Below are 27015 nucleotides of genomic sequence, written 5' to 3' on the forward strand. Positions count from 1 at the left end.
TAATCAACCAATACAGAAGCATATAGCAAACTCAATGGTATTGCTTCCAACTACTGAAGAGGAGGTATGCGATGTTGTAAGGCAATTAAAGAACAAAAACTCGGCAGGTTTAGATGAAATCCCAATGTGTGTGCTGAAAAAATGCATGAACAGTATCAAAGCTCTACTAACAGAAATCATAAATTAATCCTTCAAAACTGGTTGCTTCCCTGGCTATCTGAAGCATGCCAAAATTTTACCAGCTCACAAGAAAGGTGATGTAGAAAACATTGAGAACTACAGACCAATCGCCCTATTGTCATGCTTTTCCAAAGTGATAGAATCAATAATGAAAAACAGGCTTTTGAGCTACCTAAGTAAATTCAACCTCCACTGCAATGACCAGCATGGTTTCAGGCCTGGTAGGGGTACAGAATCTGCAATAGCACAATTTACAAAAACAGTTTTAGAAGCACTAGATGAGAACAGTTATGTAACTGGCCTTTTCCTAGACCTGCCTAAGGCATTTTATACAGATAAATTAGAGGCACTAAGAGTAAGGGGATTGGTTCTCAAATGGTCTTGTTCATATCTAGAAAACAGAGTAAAGTCTGTAGAGATCACACATGCCTCCAGTGGATCAAAGTACATTGAGAAACATATATCTGATCCACAATATATCAATACTACTGGGGTCCCTCAAGGAAGTGTACTAGGCCCTTTATTATTTCAGGTGTATATAAATGATTTCCTGCAACATATCAGCCATGGAGAGAAGATATTGTTTGCGGATGACAGCAACATAGTAATCACCAGTAAGACACCAGCACAAATTCTACTGAAGTGTTGAGGGATGTTCACAAATGGTCTCATGAAAACAAAGTAACTCTCAATGTAAAGAAAATAAATACAATATGCTTTAGAATGAACAGAAAACAGAGTCCCTTAAATTTAAGACTAGATAACATCTTCATAGATGATGTACCTACAACAAAATTCTTAGGGTTGCACATTGACAGCCAAATGAAGTGGAATGAACATGCTATGAAACTTTAAAAAAAGATATCCACAACATGTTATGCACTTAAGAGTCCTTGTATATGCATGCAGTAGTGAATGTTTGAGAACTGTATACTTTAGTTACATTCATTCAGTAATCAGTTATGGTATATTTTCTTGGGAAATAGTGCTCAGAATTTACAAACAGTATTTAAAATGCAAAAGAGAGCAGTAAGAATTATAACAAAAAGCAGTAAGTGGGCCCACTGCAGAGAACTTTTCAAAATGTTAGAAATTCTAACTGTTCCTTGTGAATTTATATTCCAAACCATAGTGTACATCAAGAAAAATATAGAAAATTATAGTACAAATAGCAGTTTTCATAACTATAGTACAAGAACAAGTCACTGTCTTCACCTAGACAGGGGGAATATACATAGGACTCAAGGTGTAAAATTGTATAATAAACTGCAGCAGAAAATAAAAGAAGCAGATAACATGTACCACTTTAGAAACAATCTTAAATTGTTTTTGCAGGAACACTGCTTTTACACTATAAGTGAATTCCTTAGTACAAAATGATTGTAAATAGCTTTTGTTTCACAATATTTTGATAAGGAGCAAAAATGATTGTAAATAACTTATATATCACAATGTTTAACTACATGTAACAACAAACTGTATAAATATATGAATGTACACAACTGACATCATCCATACATTTTAAAATGTCCATAGGTGGCTAAATAAATAAATAAATAAAAATGATTCACATGGTGTTAGTTTTTCTGTGCATCTGATGGCTTTCTTTTGAATTTTGAAAATTCTCTGGATATATTTGTCCGCTGCTTCTCCCCATATTGGTATACAGTACAATACATGTGGGAAGATAAGTCTGTAGTGCATTTTTAGCAAGGTTTCTGTGCCCACCATACAGCACATTTTTTCATCAAGAATTTATTTGTGATTATTTTTTGACAGATCTTATCAATGTTGTTCTTCAATTTTGGAAATTTGTCCACCTCTATTCCCAGAAACCTATTACAGCACACTTCTTTTAAGTCTGCATCCTCAATGCTCAGAATAAATTCCTCTGAGCTATTCGTTCAGTTAAAATCAGAATAGATAATTTTCTCTGTATTTCCAGCTTTATGTTTCATTTAAACACATTATTGTCTGTTTCCAACAAATGTTTTTTATAATATCCACAGCTTTTTCTCTTATGCCATAGCAGTCTGGTACTTATAGAAGAATTTTATGACAGACACAATCACAAGTTTATGAACACACTAGTTAGCTTCCTTTAATAATCCAGGGCCTCAGTTATGTGTGCTGTGAAATCTGCCACCAGTCTTAGTGAATCTCTCCTTTCTACTAAACTCATTTTGCATTTCATTTAAGATGCTTTGCTTTTCTATGAAATTTATCATACTGTCTTTAATCACTGCTTCTACTGCTTTAGACTGAACAGCTGTAGTTGTTATAGGTCTATAGTTGCCTGGATCTCGTTTATATCCTCCTTTTGATACTGACACCGCCTTCTTCTTTCTTTTAAAATTTTGGAAATACACCTTCCTTCACTACTAAATTTATCAGGAGAGTCAGAGGCTTGTATTTTTGTTTTTTTAGTACTCTAGTTTTTCCCAAAACTTCCATTTCACTGTAGGCCACCCATCTGGGGCTTTCCATTCTCATTGTTACTGTTATGTTATGTATGAGAAGTTTATTGATTGCAGCTATCTAGTGCTGTTTGAAAATGTTTTACACTTGTTGTTGATAAGTCACATCTTTCCCTTCCCTTGTCAATAATATATTTGTATCTTTTAAGGTTGGGACTCTTTTTTGTTCTGATTTATACAATTATAGACTATTTTGAGATGCTAGAAGATGTTTATGTTTCTAATTTTTTGTGCCTAGAATTTCTAATTTCCTTCTGTTATCATGCTTGTGTATGTTTTCTTCTTGCATCTGTGCACCTCATGATGGTCCTGTCCACCTTTCTGGTAATTTTCATCTCTTCCTTTCTTAATTTATATGGTGTCCCAGTTTTCATTTGGTTTACCCCTAATAGTTCTGCATATTTTAGGACAAGGTATGCCTATGTGGTGTCATAATACATCACAGAAATATTCTCAGCTCTTTTCTACACTGGCCTCTATGTATACATTATCCCACTTTTCTGTTTTTAACAAAATTTGTAGCCTACTCAAATTTCCAAATTTAGTTTGTCTAAAACCAGCCACTATGTTGTCCTTATTTCTCTGTTAACTCACAGTTCAATTGTTTGTCCAAAATGGTCTGCAGTAACAGTATTCACAACGTAAACTTTTTGTCTGTCTGTAAGTATATTTGACAGAATATGGTCTACTAATGTGCTTCATGTTTCTGTATGTTGTATTTTTCACATGAAACTGAAGATTTATGTCTTCAAAATGCTATGCAAACTTATTGCCAACCACTGCCTTTCAGCATGTCTGTGTTTAAGTCACCTGCTGTTACTGCAAAAATATATTTCTTCATAATTTTATGCAGAAGCACATCAACTCAGAATAAAAAGCTTTCAGTGCTTGACCTAGATGATTGATATATTCTGACTGAAATGCATTTTCCCCACATGAACTTTATTTCAATTGCCGCTGCTTCAAATTAAAAGTCTGTGAAATTGGAGATCTTATGTGGAGAGCAGTAGCCTACTTTGCTCTCAACATATACAGCTATACCCCAACTTTTATGTAAATAATATCCTATATTTTTGTATTCCATTCAATGGAAAATCTTTCATTTACTTTCCTTTCAACCATACCACTATTACTATTCCATTCAAACAGGAGGCCCAGTGTTACTGACTGACCACAGTATCATCCTAAGCCTACATGCATCATTGGATGCAGATTTAGAGGGGCATGGTGTCAGCAGACTACTCTCCTGTCCGTTGTCAGTTTACGAGACCAGAACCGCTACTTCTCAATCAAGTAGCTCCTCAATTTGCCTCACAAGGGCTGAGTGCACCCCACTTGCCAGTGGTGCTCAGTAGACCGGACGGTCACCCGCCCAAGTGTCAGCCAAGCTCGACAATGCTTAACTTCAGTGATCTGACGGGAACTGATGTTACCACTGAGGCAAGGCGTTGGCCTCCATTCAACCGTTTTCTGTCACTATGAAAATGTTGGTTACAGCAGCAGCTAATAACACTTCTAATTCTTCTCATTTGTTATTGGCCATTTTGATGCATTATTTTTCAGTTGATTTTTTAAAAATCTGTTGTATTTGTTTTGTTGCTTTCTTCCTTGGGTGCTACAAATTTTGGTCATTTTGTGTGGGCTTGCTGTTCCTGGCACTTCTTCAGATGGGTACAAGTGCTGCCCCAGCGGCTTTGTTATTGAGAATTCTTTTTAAGTCATCATTTTCTGCTATAATTTGTTTTGTCATATAAAAGTTTATTGCCTTCAAAATTTAGGTGCATCTCAGTTTTGGTGTTGAAGAATTTGTCCAATTTATCTATATCCACTATCTCATTTATTGAAATTTAAAACAGGCAGTTCTCACACTACCAAAAAAAATGTTATTTGTGTTGTGACAACAAAAACTATTATCTGGATGAAGATCTTCAGTGAATAAACAACAATAATTTTGTATTCGGAAAGTCAGTAGTAACTTCTATTTCTCTAGCTAGCTTTTATAGATAGTCCATAGCGAAACATTTATATATTATGGAACAGTCAATCATTTTCTTACTTACAGAACTGAGTTATGGGCAGTAAAACAACATACACAGAACACCTCTGCTACAGAATAGGCCAATAAGACTTACACAAGGAGTTAACCATAGAGAAGTGTGCCATGGAATGATAGTGTTGGAAAACTACTTGACAAAGTACCGTATATACTTGAATAATCCGCCCCCACAAATAATCCGCACACAGCCAGGACTCTACGCGTACCTACAATAGCAAAAAAAGAAATGTGAATTATCTTGTTTAAGAATTTGTTAATACGGTATGTGCAATAAAATATTTTAGTCAATACTGGTATGTTTCCTCTCTTACCACTCTATTCATCACTTTCATCATCATCACTAGGGGGAGAATCACTGTCGTCTTCACCTTCATCCCATAGAGCGTTGTCCTCTGTACCATGCAGTGAATTTGTGATTCCCTATTTTTTGAAGGATTTTTCCACCAGTGGTTGTGGAATGGAGTCCCATGCACTTTTCACCCATTCACAAATCTGGGACAAATCCAGCTGTTTGATTTTTCCACTAGGTGCGAACTTATGATTTTCATCAGCCATCCATTGCGTATATCGCTGTTTAAGAGCAGCTTTGAATGGCCAGTTTATACACACATCTAGTGGTTGTAGGACGGATGTTAGGCCTCCAGGGATAATGACAAAGTCAGTTTTCCATTTTTGTAATTTGTCTCACACTTCCTTAGTTGTATGTTCACGGAAGCTTTCCAGGACCAACATGTTGTGTAAATTCAGTAACACACCAGGACGACGTTGCCTAACATGTGTCACCCACTCAATTATAAGTTTGTTGTCCATCCACCCTTTTGGATTTGCTCTCACTAATACCGTTATGACTTTTACTGATATTTTTGGAATAGATTTCCTTTTAAATATCACATAAGGTGGTAGCTTTCGTCCATCGCCAGTTACACACAACATCACTGTGCATCTTTGTTTCTACACTGCCACCAGTTCGTATCATGATGCTGGATTCTCTTTTCCTGTTCACTGTGTTGTCAAGCGGCATCTCAAAATAGACTGGTGTTTGATCCACATTACCAATTTGCGATAATATATAGGACTGTTTACAGCACAGATTTATCACATAATGATAAAAATTCACTATTTTTTCCTCATATTCACCTGGAGGCCGCTGAGCGATAGTAGTTCTCCTCTAGAATCCTAAACCATTTCGGCTGAAAAATCTTGATAGCCAGCCCCGGCTAGCTTTGAAGCTGGTAATGCCTAGTTCTTTGGCTAAAGACAATGCCTTAAGTTGGCACATTTCACTCGTCACTGCACATCTGTATTGTTGCTTCTCAGTCTTTTCTCGAGGTCCGGATGCTTCGATTTTTGGCCGCAAAATGCCCAGTGATTACTATTAATTCCTTGAAGCTGCATTTTATTTTTTTGCCAAACCCGAATACGACTCTCACTCACATTGTACTTTCTTCCTGCTGCACGGTCTTCAATATTCTCAGCTTCTTCAATAATTTTCACTTTTTCTTTAGCAGTGTACGAGTGATAACGAGAACTTGTAGCCATAATTAACAAGCTTGCTGACGTTAATACTTCACTCCTAACATGCTACTGATGCATCACAGACTGAGGCCGCAACAATGCAATAGTATAATGGGATGTATTGTTGGAGGTGGAGCAGTACCAACAATGTTTCAAATAATCCGTGCACCCCAGTTTTTCGTTCTAACATTCAGGAAAAAACACGTGCGGATTATTCGAGTATATACGGTAATATTTACACTATTCTAAATTATATATTTTGTGACATAATAAAGTGAAGTAACTAAGTCTAATGATGTACATGATAATAACATGAGGATAAAATATATCTATCTTCAACAAACGATAAAATGAGAAAAATAAGTTGAATAATTTCAATACAAAGTTAAAATATTTACTGACACAAGAACTTTTATATGGCTTTGAAGAATTTTAAGTGGGATTTCTGATGTATTATATGATATTGCTTGACTTACAAATCAGTCTGAGGTAGTAGCATATGATCTGTATTAAAATATATAAAGTATGTGTAATAGGCATGAATTGTGTCACATAACCCCATTATTCATGTTCCATAGATCCCATCAGAAAGGAAAACCTCCAGGGATGTTGAAGGAGTCAAATCACACATTAAATAAAGAAAAGGATATTGTGAAAACTTAATCTGTATGCTCTGTTAACAATAAAATATCACTATACTGCTTAATACAATTCACATTTATGCCAATTAAATAAAGTCATGTAAATTAGACATAAAGTTACTATTTTAAAACAAAACTGCAGCCTCCTCAGTTGCACTAAGTAGCTGCTGTTTGTAGCTTAATATTGATTTTATTACACTGACGTATCTCAAAGAAAATAGCTGTGTACATCTGTATGTGCTGAGTCCTGATTAAAGAACATTACCTTTTTGTCTTACTGGTTTACAACAAACACTGCTAGTTTCCAGGTAGCTATCAGAACTTTTCACTTCTCAAATATAAATATTCAAATAATCTGTAGAAGGTGGCACTGATGCATGTTCCTAATATTTGAAATTTATCTCAGGTTTCCAATATATTGCTTTATGTTTGGCAGTTTGTTGAATACCTTCAGACCAGGTACATAACTCCAGTCTGAATGTTAAGTTGGGAGCCAAAGTCGACATGAAAATTATTTTTATTTCTTGTATTGTTATTCCATACATCATAGTTCAGCAGAAAATCATTTTTATTGTTATCAACAAAAAAATTAATTTACTTATTAATTGGAAAATGAGAATAAAAAATCCATAATCCTTGCAAAGTCTTGCAGAGTGCTACATTTGGTTATCACATCAATTTTTTGCTTGCTGTGAATTCAGCCATGGTGAAAATAAGCTAACAGCCTTCATATTGAGATCCATCAATAAGAATTCATTGATAATTTGTGCATTTGTGTATGGAGTAAATAAGCGAAAGCCATTGCCTGAATTCCTGAAGTGAGAGTCAGCTGGAACTATGCGAAATGAACACTTATTCAGAATTAGAGAACTTTTTATCATAAACTGTCATAATTCTTGCCTCAAGTGTTGCAGCCACAAGTTAGTTTGTAATATGAAATGGAATGTCTTGTTCTCAGACATACCAGATATCATTTCTCAAGAACACTGAGATGACATTTGAGTCAAAACTTTCCACTTCTTTGAGTGCACAACAACAGCATCATCTAAAGGGCAAATTTTTGTAGTTGACCCAAGACTTTCTAGTATGATATTAAGTGAGCCTAAGCAATTCCTGCCATTTATTAAAATGAGTTTTTCAGAAGAAAAGTGTCCAACTTATAACAACAGGACTTAATAATCTGAGTAATATTATTGTCAACTGTGATATACTCTGCCTAATTAAAAAAAAGAACATCCTGAAGGAAAGGAGAGAATGAAATAAAACTTCATGGGCTGAGAGGATATGTGACATTATTTCATAGATTACAAATCTGAGTCAAATCGACAGAGGACTAGAGGCAGTATCAGCCCGGTTATCTGTTTAGACATTGTACAATCTCTGGCCTAGATGCATACACACTGATTAAGGGGGGGAGGGGGGAGGGGGGGGGAGGTTGTCATAAAGCCATTGTATTCACTCTCCTAAGGCAAGCTGGCTCACAACTCTTGTAACTGATCCTCAGTATCCTGGATACAGGCACTGGGACAAAGTTGACATATGATCTGGTCCCACACATGTTGTAATGGAAACAGATATGCAGCTATTAACAGGTACAGGAATAGCCAATCAAAACACAGACAGTCATAAGAGACATGTACCATGTGTGGATGAGCAGTGACCTGTTGAATAATGGCAACAACTGCCACACGAGAGGCAACACAAGATGACTAACAGCTGTGAGGTAAAGCTATACCAGCATTAACAAGAACATACACATGGGTCAATAATTTCCTACTCCAGTTGCTGCTAGTCTCTGACAAGTAATGTGGGATGACACAAAACTGTAAGGGATAAAACTGTAGGAGAACTTGGAGCAGACATTGGAGCCCAGAACTGCAACAAGACCACAGTGAAGCAGCAGGTGCTGGTGACTGAAATGCATGATAAGCTCCTGTGCCGTCAGACCATGAAAACAGAAATCAGGCCACAAATCATGGACATCAGCCACAGCTGGCTGCTGTCCATGCATGATAAACAACTGTTAGGAGCAGGAAGATTTCCATGACACCGTTCTGGGTGTCAGTACCCTGTGACCAGCCTTCATGAAGCCATTCTGTCATCAACATGTTCTGCCAATTATGCCAGAGCCCAGCCATTGGCCTATTCCAGATGGTTTCGAATAACATTAAGATGTCACACCCGCAAAAACTGCAGCTCATGGAAGCAGTAGTTAACCATTATGAGATTTTCACTCTGCAGCAGAGTGTGCGCTGATATGAAACTTCCTGGCAGATTAAAACCGTGTGCCGGACCAAGACTCAAACTCAGTACCTTTGCCTTTTGCAGGTAATTGCTCTACCAACTGAGCTACGGAAGCACGACTAATGCCCCATCCTCACAGCTTTACTTCTGCCAGTACCTCATCTCCTACCTTCCAAACTTTACAGAAGCTCTCCTGCGAACCTTGCAGAACTTGCTACCTTACTTGGGTAGCTCTGTTGGTAGAGCAATTGCCTGCGAAAGGCAAAGGTCCCGAGTTCGAGTCTCAGTCCGGTACACAGTTTTAATCTGCCAGGAAGTTTCATATCAGCGCACACTCCGCTGCAGAGTGAAAATCTCATTCTGGAAACATACCCCAGGCTGTGGCTAAGCCATGTCTCCACAATATCCTTTCTTTCAGGAGTGCTAGTTCTGCAACATTCGCAGGAGAGCTTCTGTAAAGTTTGGAAGGTAGGAGACGAGGTACTGGCAGAAGTAAAGGTGTGAGGATGGGACGTGAGTCGTGCTTAGGTAGCTTAGTTGGTAGAGCAATTGCCCGCGAAAGGCAAAGGTCCCGAGTTTGAGTCTCGGTCCGGCATACAGTTTTAATCTGCCAGGAAGTTTCAGTGGTTAACCATGCTTGTACCAGCCCATCAGTGTGTTTGGCCAGCTGGCCAGTGATTGACACTCACCAGACTGTGAAGGAGGTACCCTGCCTGCCTGCCCAGCCCAGGCAGCAAACTCTGTTCCAGCCACCACCACCTTGGGGTTGCTTGCTATCACCAGAGTCCAACCAGGAGTTGGGAGTCAGATTCTGGGCAGCACCATGAACTTCCATCACACCAGCTAATGTTACCCACTGCCTGCTTCAGTGCGCAGCCAAGCCATGAGCGTTCTCCATACCATCACCATGTTAGCATAAGCATACCATGTCAACACCCCACTGTGCAAGCAGCTTACCTGTCTGTGTCTCTGGCCATCACCTCACTGGCTGCTACAGCACCGAATACTTAATGAGGAAGAAAATGCACTTGACCAGCTGCACTAGCAAGGTGGACTCATTGAAGAGTTGTGTTCTCTCTCATGCTTGACCACAGCCAGTTCTGATCAGTTTCATGATGGAATCCAAGATTTATAAATTAGTAAAGAAGCAATAAAGAAGTATTCTACCCTCATAGGGACCCACCTTTGCCACTATCCACATTGCCAATTTTCACCAGAGAATCCAGCCCATGATCAACCACGCGTCTTTCATATTACAACTGATTTCAAGTATACTGCTGAAGATAAAGATCATGGAACCCAGAAGACTGTAGCCAGAGCCATAATTCTGTAGCAGCACCTTTATGAAGAGGGAAGGGATGTAAGTGGATGGGTGATAAGAGTGCTGAAGATTCAACAGGAATAATAACAGGTATGAGTAGCTGCACAGAGTTTTTTCACTCATGGAAATCATACATGCTTTATAGCTTTGTATCCTTGGTGTTCTATATGTCAGGTGAGGATTCAGATGTACTATTTGGCAAAGGTCTGAGTGCCAAACCCCTAATGCCAGTAACTTGTGCATAATGTAACTTGCAGGGGCCTTCAACCCTGTATTCATGTAATTTGTCAGAATTGCCATCAAAAGGTCATTACACAAGCCAGTGCCAGGAGGGTGCCTGGATTAGATGTAGAAAACAGTGGGTGCTGGGAGGACTTAAGAACAGGTTGAATTAATTGTAAGTTTTGCTTTTGTAAAATTGAATGGGAGCTGTAAATAGTTAAAGTTTAAGTGAGAGGTTAGAGTAGCTTCTAGATCACACTCAGATTACATGGATTATCTGTATATTTGGAACCTAGCATGTTTAGTAATATGGTAGATGTAACCAGTGACAGCTCAGTACTGACTAAGTACAGAATAGTTTAAGCATCTGAATGGAATCGAATGGTTAAGATCTTCCATCTTTACATTATGGGTGACTGACCCATAGTAGCACTATACTCAGATACCACATAGATGCAAGATGTTTGTCAGACATGATGACACCAATTGAACCACTCCAGGTTTGTCAGAATACAGTGAACAGTAACTCCACCACCAATGTCTTTAGAAATTTGTTATTAGAGGAGAACATGGTGCAAAAGTTTTATGAAGCTTCTCAGAGGTGAAAGATGGGCACAGGGGAGTATCTAAAAAGTGACCATGGTCTAAGAAGCAAGTCTGTTGTAATGGGGAGCTCACTAGGAATCCCTAGCATTTGAAACCTCGCATTGTCACCACGCAACCACAATACTGGCTGCTAACTGCACAGTCACAGGACTGGAGATATCCAGTTGAGAAAATAGCATGAGACTATGGAGTGTAGTTGAACTGCTTAGTCAGTGAGTAACTCACAACAGTGCTAGAGGGCTAGTGGTTTTAATGCAAAGCAGAGCAATGGCAATGATAAACAAAGCAAACATTGTACTATAACTAAAACAACAGTTGCTGACATGGACACTTTGTCAAAGAGGAACCCAAGGAATTTCACAGAGTGACAAAGAAGTAGCAGATGAAATATTACTGTAAGACAGGTCAGTGGACTGTGTAGTCCCATATACACTCAACTGTGTGGACAATGTACATCAGGAGTGCAATGATGATGACACATGCTTCACAAGTGAAGTGATATTGAAACAGGTGTTGCGCCATGTAGTTCATGGACAGGAAGCCATAAATCCAGTCCCCAGTCAAATATAGTGAAGGGCAATTGTCCAAGGAGCAGGTACCAAATATAACTATGTACATGGAAGATCATCCACAGCTTAGTAAAAAACCAGTTAGGAACAGATTTCAAATAAGTCTGCAGCAATATGACTGTGTAGTGCATAAGAGAAACTACACATATTCTAGGGAGGACAAGGCACAATCGTCACAGAAACTGGTGTTTCTGCTTTTTCAAGATGCTTGATATAATATACAGGATGTGCATGATATTGACCTACTCCATTATGCACATAAAATTGCCCACAACATAGATTATGATGATTTCCAAGGAAGCAGTGGATGGTTGTGCAACTTCAAACAGTGCTACAGAATTGGACGATGAAAGATAATGAAATTTCAAACAAATCATCAACTTGACAATGCACAGCAGAATCAGCCCGAAAATTTTTTAAATGAGGTCAACAAACTTATCCTATCTTTCACCAAGGAATTTGTTTTCAACTCCAACTAATGAGGATTTGAGGAGGAAATGTGTACAAAACAAAAAAAACAAAAACAAAAAAGACCCTGAAAATAAGAGGTGCCAAGAGAGCTGTATCAAGATCATTAATCTGGATGGTAAATTGGCTGGAAAGTTATTTATTGTGCTGCAAGAAGTTAAAAGTGCTCTGCCCCCTGTGATAGTTTCTTGTGTGCATGATCTTGCAAAGTCAGCCGGGAATATGTAAAAAGCATTGCTTTTGGCCAATAGCTAATCAAAATAACTCACTTTTGCTTGATTCCTGGTTTGTGTATAAAAATCATACTTGTTTACAGAAGCTATCACTCCTGAAAAGTATGTGACCTTGAAATTCATACCACCTGGAACCACTGGACATATTCAATCTTTGCTTGTTTGTTTTTCCATATAGAACATATTATTGCCCTATTTGCAGTTGCACCTTAAAGGATAACCATTTTCATGACAGACTGTTTCACATTCAACCACATACAATCACATTCCATCAGTTCTCATCACCCTATTACACCAATATGATTCTGCATGCAGTCTTTAAGAGTGGAACCTAGCTGAACATAATGCACATTTTGTAGCTCCCAAGGAGTTTGCCCTCTTCCTTGGTGGTTTGAACTTTTGTGATCACTGTAGTGAGCCATTTTAAACCTAGTATTCATGGTCCAAGTTTATGGTTTGTATTGAACATACCTTGAATGTCAACGATGTAAATTTTTGAACTGTAATGTCACCCTGCTGATGCACATGGTGAGTCATTAACAGCTAATATTTTATCTGTTGTAATTATTAACACAATGCCTTTAAATGAGCCTTGCTGAAGATTGAACTTGCGACTTCGCTCTCAAGGGGTTCCCTGGCAGTGAAGCAGGGCCACAGGGTTACTTGTTTTCTCTTGGAATGAGAGGTTTATCATGAAGTACTGGAGATTTATTGTGAAAATGAGAAATAAGAAGTATGAGTATGAAGAAGTATTATGCACATTTATTGATGTGTTATGAGGATGAATTTCGTAAATTGTGTTTTATAGCATTCTTGCTGCTCAATGCAATTAGTTGTAGTAATAGTACTAATTGCAGTGGTAGTAGTAGCTTTATTCGTCTGTAGATCTCTTTTTACAAGGATACAGGACACGTCAAAGTATTTAAAAGCTTAGACCAATTGAAGATATGCTAATTCATATACACATACATTTACAGACTTCTTGTTAGAGACAATCACTAGATTTACTCCTGGTATACAATACTTCTTTCACAAATAACTTATTATATAATGTAATGCCACACTGTTCACTCATATCTCACTATCAGACACTGCACATGCTATACACACATTGTTTCATAACACTTCACTCACTACACACACAAGCACGCGCGCGCACACACACACACACACACACACACACACACACTCACACACACTGGTGATCTCTGGGCAATTTTCTGTACTGCAACTTCCCATTTGCTATCCTGAAAAACTGAGTTAGCATCCCTCTATAATGAGTGACATGTTGAGCTCAGAAAGAGGAAGAGGTCTTAGTCTTGTGCTATGCATAGCTTGGAATTAAGTTTTTCTCGAAAAGGAAAAAAAGAAAGAAAAAAACCTGTTTTATCTAAGTAATCCTTCAGTGTATGAAATGTATTGCATAACAGGCACCTTTTAGCTGCCTTTTCAAATAACGGTATTTTTGAAATTTCTTTAATCTCTTTTGGTAATTTATTGTACAGTTTTATTCCTTGGTAGAAAATGCTGTTTTGAGTTTTATGTTTATTTTTTCTTGGTAAATGTAAGTTGAGTCCAGCTCTTGTCCCATGGTCATCAACAAAGCTGTTTGTGCAGTAGTTCCCAAAGTTATTTTTGATGTGTACTACTAACTTGTAAATGTACTCACACAGAGCAGTTAAAACCCACCATGTTAGGAACAGATCTTTAAAATGAGCTCAACTACTATTTCTGATTATTATTCTTATGGCTCTTTTCCAGAGTTTGAAAATTATGTTCATATTTTGTGCATTTGTTCCCCAAAAAAGAGTGCCATAGCCAAGAATTGAGTGTACATATGAGAAGTATGTAACTAAAAGACACTGTATGTTACACACTGATGACAGGACTCTAAGGCCGTAACATGCCGATGACATTCTGTTTGGAAGTACCTTTGTGTGTTCACACCACTTCAACTGAGAATCAATATTCATTCCTAGAAATTTTGCATTTGTTACACAGCGTATACAGGTGCCATCTACATTTAAATTAACACTGCAATTTTCTCTCTTCAAACTGAAATTCATGGTATTAGTTTTCTTTGTATTCAATGTCACTTTATTGCTTTTTGCCCTATCATAAACTTCCTTGAGAGCTTCATTAGCTTTCTCTGCAAGAAGTTCTCTTGTTTTCTCAGTGACTATAATATTGCTGTCATCAGGGAAGAGAATTTTTACACCATGAGTAACATAACTGGCAAAGTCATTGACAGATATCAGGAATAGTATTGGTCCTAATACGCTACATTGCATAACCCCTATATTAATGTATTTTGGTTCTGATAAGTGTTTTAGTAAATGTTTAGATCTATTTGAAGTATGCTCTTTGTACCCTGTCTGCTAGGTATGATTAAAACCAGTCATTAACTACCCCTCTTATTCCCAATGCTTCTAATTTATTTAATAGAATCTTGTGGTCGACTGTATCAAAGGCCTTAGAAAGATCCAAAAATACACCTGTGACACACACATCTTTGCCAAAACCATCAAGTTCAGCTTTTGTGAATTCTACTATGGCTGACTCAAAATTTTTGCCACTTCGGAAACCAAACTGTGGTTCACTTAAAAGATTGTATTTCTTCAGTTAATTCATTAATATGTACTTCATAATTGCTTCTATTATTTTTGAGAATGGTGACAGTAGGGAAATGAGCTGGTGATTTTGTACATTTCCTGCATTACCTTTCTTAAGCAAAGGTACAACTCTTGCCTGTTTTAACTGCTCTGGAAATGTCCCTGATGTGAAGGACTCATTTATTATATTTGTTAAGAGGCCTGTATAATCTATATGCTTTGTTTCAGTACACACATTGGTACTTGGTCCAAGCCAACTAGCTTTTTACTTATAGTCCTTGAAAAGTTTAAATGACTTCATTCTCTGTGGCATCATTGTATTTAGTGCAACATTATTCACAGGGGTTATATTTGTTTTGGGGAACTTTCGCTGCAACTTCTCTGCAATACCTGAAAAATGCTCATTTACATGGTTTGCTAAGGGTTCTGGATGATTTATTACCTTAATTAAAATTATATTTTAATACCTTCAGCTGCTGACCGGCATTGATATGTATCAACGGGGACAGGTGAAAATGTGTGGTGGGTCACATCATCCGTAAACAACCCTTTTCAATCTATACCAGGTACGTTTGATAGGGTTCATGTCTGGAGAACATCCCACTCTAGTTGAACAATGTCATTAGCCTGAAGGAAGTCATTCACAAGATGTGCATGATGAGGCCGTGAAATGTCGTACATGAAGATAAATGCCTCGCCAATATGCTGCTGATATGGTTGCACTATTGGTCAGAGGTTGGCATTCACATATCGTACAGCCATTATGGCACCTTCCATGACCACATAATGCCACCCCGAAACAGCAGGGAACCACCACCTTGTTGCACTCACTGGACAGTGTGTCTAAGGCGTTCAGCCTGACCAGGTTGCCTACAAACATGTCTCCGACGATTTTCTGGTTGAAGACATGTGTGACACTCGTCAGTGAAGAGAACGAGATGCCAAACTTTAGTGGTCCATTCAGCATGTTGTTGAGCCAATCAGTACCACACTACATGGTGTTGTGGTTGCAAAGATGGACCTCACCATGGATGTTGGGAGTGAAATTGCACATCATATAGCCTATTGCGCACAGTTTGAGTCGTAACATGATGTCCTGTGGCTGCACGAAAAGCATTATTCAACATGGTGGCATTGCTGTCTGGGTTGCTGTGAGCCATAATCTGTAGGTAGCGGTCATCCACTGCAGTAGTAGCCATTGGGCAGCTTGAGTGAGGCATGCCATCGACAGTTCCTGTCTCTCTGTATATTCTCCATGTCCAAACAACATCGCTTTGGTTCACTCAGAGATACCTGGACACTTCGCTTGTTAAGAGCCCTTCCTGGCACAAAGTAACAATGCAGACATGATTGAATCATGGTACTGACAGTCTTGGCTTGGTTGAAGTACAGACTACAGGAGCCGTGTACCTCCTTCCTGGTGGAATGACTGGAACTGGTCAGCTGTTGGACCCCTCCGTCTAACAGGCGCTGCTCATGATAAGTGCTTATGATAAGTGAAGTAATAATAGATGATCTCATAAAGGTGCTCAGACACATTTACTTTCATGAAATCCTCTTGCAAAATTTTCTTTGTCTGGTTGTCATAGCCTTATATGGGGCACATGCACTGAAGAGTTGTCATGAAGTAGACATTTTTTCGGAGTGATTCAACTTCTTTACAACCTGTCTGTAGCATTCCATCTGTTCTGAAACAGTATTGGAAATACTTTGTGTGCCATATCTGATTCCCATTGGAAAGCTTGGGTTGATTCTGCAATACGAATTGCAGGTCATTTGTGTAAGATTGCCGTCTCTGTTGAACTCTCAATAAGTTAAATTTGTCAGCTGAAACACATTGTGTGGTACAGGGTGTTTTATATTATGTGATATCATTCATGGCATAATTTAGGTAAAGTTGTTAGTGCCCATTGACTACAGGAGCATATTACTATAAGCTCAAAATACTACCATTAATGTTGAGGTAAGACACATTGAGAGATTATTAAATGATTTAAAATACCTTCTCAAAATTAGGACACCATTCTCCCTGATCCAAAGTTGGTGCCGTTGCAATTAATATCAGTCCCGAATTTCCAGAGGTGCCCACTAAGAAGAGGAAATCATTTCATACTGAAGCCAGAAATGAAGTGAAACACTGAAGATTTTAGATTGAACATTTGGGTTTTATGAAAATACTTGAAGATGACTGACAATCAGGTTGCTGAGGAATGCAAGTTATTTATCAATGAAGGCCATTATGATGTCACAAGAGATTTAGAAGAAGAAATTAAATATTTGAAAACAACTCTTACTTACTTCAAACTTTGAATACATTACTTAGGAACCATTAGAACTCTTGAATAAGAGGCACAAACTTAAAATTTTAAGCTTGTTTCTGAATGTATGTATATGTAAGTCTATTTTTACACTTTTCTGGTGATGACTGTATGTGAAGCAGAAAAGTCTTTTGGTACTTTGACACATGTTAAAAGTGGTCTCAGATCAACTGTGCATCAACAACATCTCACAGATTTGGGAACCTTAAAAACTTGATGCTATGATTCAGACATTTCCTGAGAGAAAGGCTCACAAAGCGGCAGTGGTATAGGCAAGTAGGTTATAATATGCTCCCAGCTGCATGACCTGTGGTGGTTTATATGCAAGTGCACTCATGTCTATTTATTGAAATGTGTGGGCACACCTTGGAACGAGTGGGTATGGAACACTTTACATTGCAGCATTACTGGCAACAGGCATCTTGTCAATGTACAATTCAGTGTAATACTAAGCCTTTCATTTTAAAGTGAAGGGAAAGTAAATAAAACTGATTTAAAAATTAAAATTAAATGGATCATACGTACAGTTTACAATAGTTCATTACTGAGTAGCACCTGAAGCCAAACTTGTAAGTTTGTAATATCAGTTTTCTGGCATGCTACTGCCACTGTCTCCACTCTTACTTAGGCTGTCTCTTTTTCTCTTTCTTTGACACTGCCACTGTTTCCAGCATACCTTGCCAACACAAAAATTCAGAAACAGCCGGGGGGGGGGGGGGGGGGGAGGGGGGAGGGTTACTCCTATGCCAATGTGCTTAAAAAAATTTTGGTCCAGAATACACCCTCTCCTATACCTACATGTTAAAATTCGTTGGTATTGGAGAGTCAAGGCCACCATCCCCACCCCTCCCAAGCCTATGTATGGTGTCCATTAATCACTATTTTTCATTTTCACTCTCTCCTGTCTCTTTTGCTCCCACTCTTATCTCAATGCATCTCTCTTTATCTTGTACTGCCTCTGTCTGTCACTGATCATCAATGTCACCTCTCTCTTTGGTTGCCACTACTACAATCTTCATCCATCTCTCTTCCTCTTTTACTGACACTTTCACTCTGTACCACCATCACTGCCTCCTCTCTCTTTCTCTCCCACTGGCACCATCTTCTCTCTCTTCCATTGCCACTATCTCTCTCCTATTCTCTTTCAGCACAAAAAGCTCGAATAAGTTCGCATACCAAATTTTTGGTGAGGAAGGTGGAATGAGGACTGAGGCAGCTGGTTCCCCACTTATCTGTCAGATTCTTTTCAAGAGGAATATATTCAATGTTTTCTGCTCCAACAGGGGCATTTTTCCACTGCTTCCTCTCTTTTCCCTGCTATAACAGTATATGCAGTTTATATAAAACAAATTCTATAGGTCAGTTAAGATTTGACACTTTATTTATGTACATCAACATATTTATATATGTTGCTAGAATTGTTAGAAATTATAAACAACAAATAAATGTACATAATATAAAATGGATATAAAGCTGTTTGCTTTGTATTTTTTTAGTACTTTGCTCATCAATTGCCATTCACTGAAACTGTCCACTTTATTACTTGTACCATAAATGAGTGAAAAAGTTATTACAAATATTTTACTGAATTTGCAGTCTTTCCAGTTTTACATATTTTTTAAAGTCATTTTAAGTTCTTTTTAGGCTTGTTAGGATTATTTTTAGGCCATTTTTTTTTTTTTTTTTGGTACTGCAGTACCACTTTGGGCATATTTGTATAGACGTGAAGTGCTCATTACCAATGCATCATAAAGTTTTATTGGTGAAAAGTATTGACAGAAAACATAGTTTGGTGACCTCAGAAACCTTTCGATGATCTTACAAAACTTGCCATGCAGCCACAACATCTGTTAAAACTACATCTACGTTTCATACCAGATATTACCAATAATGACATCAAAAAATGTTTCAAAGTTTCCCAGAATATCATCTTTAGAACATATGGCAAAATGTTTGATGATATGCCATGGACAGAAATTACAGAAGTGGCCATCTCCACAACTGCTACTTTTTGTATCAAAAAAATCATCGTTTTTTGTGGTTTTCTGAGGAATCACTCTTTAACAATTGGTGAGTTTATAGTTCTAGACCATGCCCAATGTAAAAGAGCCAAATTATTTGCTCAATTTTCCTGGGCTGGAGAAAGCGAGTTATGATTAAGTTTTTACCCACTACTGTAGAACAGCTACAGTATGTTAATTCTTCTGATAGGTATACAAATGGTCACTAGGTCAAGGGCTATGCAAAGCAGTTGGCCCAGTATCTCCATGATCAATAAAATCTGAAATATTACCACCTGTAAAATTGATTTTTGTTTGCTTGTAGCTTTTTGGAAAGTATTGGTACTGTACACTGCCATGTGTGGACCGATTGCATTTGTGAAGATATGTTTAGTATTTAATAAGAAATGGTATTTATCCTATATTTCACCCACTGAGAATTTTTTGTGCACCTCCAATATTCCTCAAATTGCATTATGTTTAAAAACCTTTGTAAAATAACAATATAACTGGGTTGCTATTTTTGGAGATGAGTCCCAATCACACATTTCACCCAGGGACCAGTCCTGGCTGTCAGCGGCACTGCCCTTGATACCATATATATGCAGTGTGTTATATAAACTGCATAGTAGTACAGCATACACAGTCAAATACTTTTGAGAGATCAGGAAGTAGGCTACAAACTTTCTTTTGTTCTTCCAAAGCTCTGATTATATGTGTCATGAAACTTGCTATGCTTCTCTTTCCTAAATCGATGCTGTGCTTCATTCAGGCCAATTTTGTAAGAAATTTATACAGGGTTGCCACAAGTTTCCTCAAGCAAAATCCCCTGATATATTGCTGATTTCCAGACAAATTTTAGCATTGTTCCCTGACAAATTTGGAGATCTCAAGGGTAAATAAAGACATAACTTGAAAAATAAAAAATTACTTCCACTCCCTATTGCTCCCCCATGTGAGAAAAAAATCTTAAGTACTTACATCAGTATCTTTTGTAATGAACTGGTTTTAGATGGAGAAAGCAAACCAAATATTATATGTGTTTCATTAAGACCACTATTCTTATTTCATTTCAATAAAGCAAAACACATTGGGTGACTAAAAATGCATTTCCTTGGAGTCGCAAGACAGACTTAAATACCTTTATTAATTTCAGAAGTAACCTCAGAAGAATAGTAGGCCTCTGGAAAGAAATGTATGAGGCAGGGAAGAGTTGTGTAACCCAACACTATAGATGACCACCAATGAAATGTTGGTTCTACTATATTCGTTATGTCTATTATTTAACAGGTATTGTGCGATTTTTCTTTCAAGAAATGTATGAGTACATATCATACACACCACCAACAACTGCCACAATTTTTTCTTCTTATTGTCCATACTTTCTAATATATAAATTATTTTTGAAGTACTAAAATGTACTAGAAGAAATAAAATGCCCATGTACTTGCGGTGAGACGGTCGCAGTTCCTGAAATCCATCATCCATGGCCTCTGACCTGCCGAGATGCACTGCAGTCCTGCCTTTAGGCAGACTGATGAGACTAGATCCGATGGGCATGGCTTGCACATTAGTGGGAAACAATGGGCTTCAGATTGGTAGAACCAATCCGTTAGAGATACATGCAGAAATGGCCTGTGGTTTTGGCGTGTCGTGGATGTCCACTCACGTGGCCAGCTATTCACATGCCACACCACGGTGATGAAATGAAACCATGCTGATCAATCCATGCAACAGATAACTTCTTCAAATTCTCTGAGAGGATAGGTAGCAACTCACTATTGCTCAGCTGCAGACAGATACATAAAAAAGATGATCACACTCTTACAACTAAATTTTCGGCCATAGCCTTTGTCAGAAAGTGAGAGGATACACACATTCACACAGTCACAACTCATGTACACGTGATTGACATCTCTGCCCACAGTGTCAACTATCTCTGAGAATTAGATCTAAACAAACCACTCCTTACGCATCCCTGTCTCTCATCGGCAGCTGCTAGGCTAGTGGCAAGAAGATATGGCAGCATTGACTGTAAGCTGAGGGGAATGATAGCAAGGGGAGAAGCACTAAAAATTAGGGAGAACGGAAGCAGTGTCCATACTCAGCTGTTCCCAGCCAGCGACAATGCATGAAAACTTGGTAAACAAACCAATTCATCTACTGAAATGAAATCAAGATTTCTCCAGGTTTTTTTATTCAAAATTCCCGGATATCCCTGATTTGTTTGAAATTCCCTGAGATTCCCTCATCTACAGAACATGTGGCAATCCTGTTATAACTCTGTTTTTAATAGCTATTTCTACAACTTTGGTAAGTTGGGTGTAATTCTTAGAGGTCTGTAATTTCCAGGATCCACCTTGTCACTGTTTTTGTAAAGTGGCACTACTTCACTCTTTTTCAGACATGTTGGGAACAGTGCCTTGTCCATCACCAAATTGAATATGAATGTCAGAGGCTTAACTAGATACTGTGAGCAGTGTTTGATTACATTTGCAAATATTCCATCTGTACCCTGTGTGTCTTTGGTTTTCAGTGATCTAATTATATTTGTAACTTCTGTTTCGTGGGTTGGAAATAGGAATAGACCTTCTGTTTTTTTCTGGTGGAGCTATACTCTTTTTAGTCTGTGTATCATTTTGTTTCATTGGCTTCTGCCCTATATTTACATGACACTGATTTAAGGTGGAACACACTACATGTAGATTAGCCAGTTCATTCCCTTGTGCTATAAGTACTATGGCACTTTCTGTGTTATTTGATTCTTTTCTGTTGGCATTTATGCGTGATCAGACTGTCTTAGTCCACCCCTGATAGCTGAGTGGTCAGCATGACAGAATGTCAATCCTAAGGGCCCGGATTCAATTCCTGGCTGGGTTGGAGATTTTCTCCACTCAGGGACTGGGTGTTGTGTTGTTCTAATCATCATCATTTCATCCCCATCGGTGTGCAAGTCGATGAAGTGGCGTCAAATAGAAAGAATTCCACCCAGCGAACGGTCTACCCAACGAGAGGCCCTAGTCACATGACATTTATATTTAAGACTGTCTTAGAAATATTTGATGAAGTTCCTATTTGATGTTTATAACAGCTCAGTTTTCCTTGTATTACCATCTTGCTGTGATCTCTCTTCTTTTGTCTGTGCATTTCACAGTCTGCTTGACTATTACATTTCCTATATCTTTTATTGTAATACTTTAAACCTGCTCTAGCATTCTTGATATCTCTGGTGACCTATTTCTTCAGGTGTCTAACATTTATCTTTCTATTGACCTTTGAACAAGCTATGTGTATGTGGTGACTTAAGATTGAAATGAAAGTTTTCCATCTTTCTTCCGTATCACTGCTATACAGAGCCTTCCAGATCTGGCATTTGTCAGCCTACACTCTACAACTACATTTCCAGTTTCAGTTTTCTTATTCTGTAGCCCAATTAACTGACCTTGACAGTCTGAAATGACTGTATTAATTATGTAACCTTCCGGCAGGTGCGCCTGCTGTTGTCACACGAGCAGGCACACATTGTAAAATTTACAACATGGTCATTTGTCAGTAAAAACAAACTTGTCTTAAACAAACTATTATATTTATCAAAGAAAGCAGTTCATATGTACTATCTTCCACATTTATAACAAAAGCTTTTCCTCGTTTAGTTCCTTAAATAACAATTTCACCAGTCTTCCTGACATATGTTCACTTTCATAACACCTTACACAGACAATTTCTTTGTGAATTAATTGTGACAACGTCCACAAAAATGAAAAAGTAGCCAATGGCCATCTCCTCGTAATTCTTGAAATGGAGTATCAGGCACACACTTTAGCTACGATGTCAACTCCACCTTTTGTCATGTTGTACTCAATTACGATTTCAGATTTTGTGCGTTTCTTCTTCCACTGCCATCATGTCATGAACAGTAGGCAAAAGTATGCTAGCACAGTTTTTACAAGGAACATATGAAACTGAGATCTTTTCCTACTGAAATTCAAACATTGCACTTCCAATTTCTTCATCTGTTCTTCATCATTGTACCAATGCAAATGATAGTCTTCTGCAGCAAATATTCAGAAAGGAGGCAGCTTGTGTAGCAACTGCCAGTTGTAAGGTTCCTCGTCCTCAGGAGCATTAGATACCCAATATTGTCTTTTGGTTGCATGCTGCAATAAACCTCCAGATTACTGCAATGAAATGTTTTTGCAGCACACAGAGCAAACATTTTTGCCTCATATTTAGCTTGTTTGCTGGCAATGTACTGAATCCATCTACAGCAGTCTCCGTAGGGGTGAAGCATTTCATCTTTCATGGTGAATTCTCTAGGCTGTAAGGACATTGACAGTTGCTGGCAACATACTGAATCCATCTACAGCAGTCTCCGTAGGGGTGAAGCATTTCATCTTTCATGGTGAATTCACCAGGCTGTAAGGACATTGACAGTTAGCAGCAAAAGGATCCAATACTTTACGAATTGCAACAAACTTATCAGTCTTTATCCTGTCATTCCTCATTTCCAAATCATCAAACCGCATACAGCTTAGAAAAAATAGAAACCTATCGTAAGTCATTGCAATCCTAAGCAATAGCATTCCTGTTCTGTCAGCGGCACGGAGTTCCAGTACAATAGCAGTATAGCATTTTCTTATTTTTCTTCTTCTTCTTTAAAAAAAAGAAAAAAACGAACACAGCCATTATGTTGTCGCTTTATGACTTCTTTTTTGCAAGAATTGATGTGTATCTTGCTGTTTATTTATATAGGTATTTGTATAGTTTACGATTTCATCAATAAAGTCAAGGCCAGTTACTTTCAAAAAAGCACTAACTTCATCAATTATACCCATCACCTTTGTCCTTGGATCTGGTGTAATTTGCACTATGTTTTTTCTGTTGGTTTTTGATGTTTTAGGAAACTTGCTTTTACACCAATGTGAAACTTTGTCTTGTCAGTAAAGAACCCTCATACATCTGTTGTCTCTTCAGGATCATCACCATCCCCATCTTCAAGTTCAGATTCACTGCTATGGTCCTATTCAGTGTTTTCATCACTAAAACCTACTTTACTTTCCTCCAAGTCTGAAAAGCCTGGATGGACTTTATCATCACCTTCTTCGAACAGTTTGTGAAGTTCTTTGTCTGATACACTCTTTGAATTGGAACAAAGCATCAAAGAAATGAAATGAATAAATAAATTCAGATGTCTCCAAAACCAAAGTAAACATTTAATATGCATCTATAGAAACTAAAAATATAATGAGCAAGTATAGTTAACCTTTTAGTACACTTTCCTCTGGACACAGGCTGCTGGAACAAAGCTTGCAACTGTCACACCAATAGGTGTGCGTTGTACTTTTTACACTCATTGCTTACAATTCACAGAACAAACTGAGAAAGCTAACCAAATGAACTGAAGCCACTTTAACATTATCAAGGAAACATTAACAATGGAATATATGGCAGCAATGGCATAACAGCTCAAGGTTCAGGCATCGATTAGGCATAAAAACTTCTGCTGTTGTAGTTTTTACAACAGTGCGCCCGCTTGAGGGTTAATGGTAGATTTGTAAAAACATGATTTATTATTGTGTCTCATGATTCAGTGCTCCTTGTTGGTCTATTTGCATGCAGCTTAATATTATAAGTATTTACAACATCGTGAAAACATTTTGTACAGCTACTCCATTCCAGTGTATTTATATTTAGGTCACTAGCTACTATCATGTATGGGAATTCTCTAATAGCTTTGTCAGGTAGTTCTTCAAGTTATATTAAGAAATCATTTATCCTAGAGCCTGCAGATCAGTATGTATCTAACATTAGATTGGTTGGTTGGTTTAAGAGAGGGGGGAAGGGGGGGGGGGGGGGGGCGGAGGGACCAAACTGCTAGGTCATTGGTCCTCTAACACTAGACATTTGTCCTTCTGAAAATTTGTTTGAATTGCTGTTGCTTCAAAACACATTTCTCAACAGTTTGTAACTGGCCATGGAACATACTGCTATCCACTTACAGTGCTATCCCACTACTTTCATGTTTCATTCTTCAAAAATATGACAATCTACAATAATGCTGAAAATTGTACACTTTTATTTCATTTTCAGTCATTCCATGCTCAGTCATTATGAAGATATTTGGTACCTCTGCAGCAAGTAAAACTTTTATCTCCTCCACATTTTTTTTAAACACACTGAACATTGTGATGAAATTTTCGGTACTCAATATTAGTTTCAGTTTCTTTTCTAGGTTCCATTTTGTTTCCTTTTTTGCCTGTGAATATTGGATTCCTGGTCTTTCAGTTACACAGCTTACTCCCTTTGAACTTAAATGCTTTGGTGCATTTGTCACACAAGAGTCTATTTCACAGGAATATTTGTCACTCTCCTGAATAAAAAACACTTTATCACAGTATTTTTGGGCCATATAGTATTATCCATTACTTTATCTCTAAGCTCAAAGACAACACTAACTTTGAAACTGTTATTTAGCCCCTTTGTTTCAAGTTTTCAAATGTAAAGTTGTTATTCTTAGGAAAACTCTTTTGCAGGAAGCTAATGACATTTTTTGGGAGTGTGCCACTTTTGAGTCTGCTAAGATGTAGCCATGCCCTATTTTCACCATTCAGCACTTCATATTTGTGTACTGTACCAGCTATTCTTTTGATCCTGCTTTCATATTTGGTATTTCCAGAAACAAAGAATTCTGTGGTAGTGGACCTACATTCCATTTCATGATCCTGACCAACTTTTGTTGACAGCACTAGATATCAAAATTATGACGGTTTATGATTGAAAGCTTTCTGTTCTTGAATGTCCACTCATTTCCAATATTTACAGCCACCTCTTACTTTATGAATTCATGCTAATCTTAAATTTATTCACTCCACACACAAAAGAGACTGCTGGACTTACATGTATATTTAATATTGGCTCATGCATATTACCTTCTGGCAGAAGGGTTGAAGGGGAATGAAGAAGAGTGAAGGAAAAGGAAGGTCTCATCTGGCAAGTCTTCCCAAGTCTGGGTCTCTGGGCAACTTTTCCAAACTCTACCCCTTTTCTCAAACCTCACTAGTTCTTTTCCTTCACTCATCTTCCTTCCTCTTCCACCCTTCTGCAAGAAGAAGGAGCCACTGCCTGCAAAAGCCTGCAAATTTTAATATCTTTTACATGTGTGTTATTCTGCCATCACTTGGTGAGTAGATTTCTTATCTATCTAGTTACACCACATTTTCAAAAATTGATCTTTTTTGTTGATATACTTTACATTTGGATTATTATAATTCCATAGAAATTTGATAATGAATGTTTTATTAACTTTAAAAAGTGATCATGAAAACACAAGAAGATATAATATTATGAAAAGAAATTCTTCTGAATATCTTAAATTGTTAAACTTTCACTTGAATTTTAGAAATAACTTTCCAAGCATTCTTTATCATTTGAGGAGCATTTTTTTTCAAAACTGGATAAACACAAAAATGTATAACTTTCAGGGAACACATTTTTTTAAATATCATACCGAAATATGAATTACATAAAGGAAGTAATTTAACATTTATACAGCT

The 27015-nt window shown here is 37.7% G+C and overlaps 1 protein-coding gene across 1 annotated transcript in view; it reads right to left on the bottom strand.

Annotated features, from left to right (window-relative positions):
* Nucleotides 1-9948, bottom strand: part of LOC124556031 (probable serine/threonine-protein kinase kinX) — a 47274-nt gene extending 37326 nt beyond the window's left edge. Inside the window, exon 1 of the mRNA XM_047130066.1 lies at nt 9822-9948. Coding sequence (XP_046986022.1) covers nt 9822-9948 — 127 coding nt within the window. The remainder of the gene's footprint in view (nt 1-9821) is intronic.
* Between the last annotated feature and the right edge of the window lie 17067 nt (nt 9949-27015).

The sequence above is a fragment of the Schistocerca americana genome, chromosome X (assembly GCF_021461395.2).
Source record: "Schistocerca americana isolate TAMUIC-IGC-003095 chromosome X, iqSchAmer2.1, whole genome shotgun sequence".
Lineage (NCBI taxonomy): Eukaryota > Metazoa > Arthropoda > Insecta > Orthoptera > Acrididae > Schistocerca > Schistocerca americana.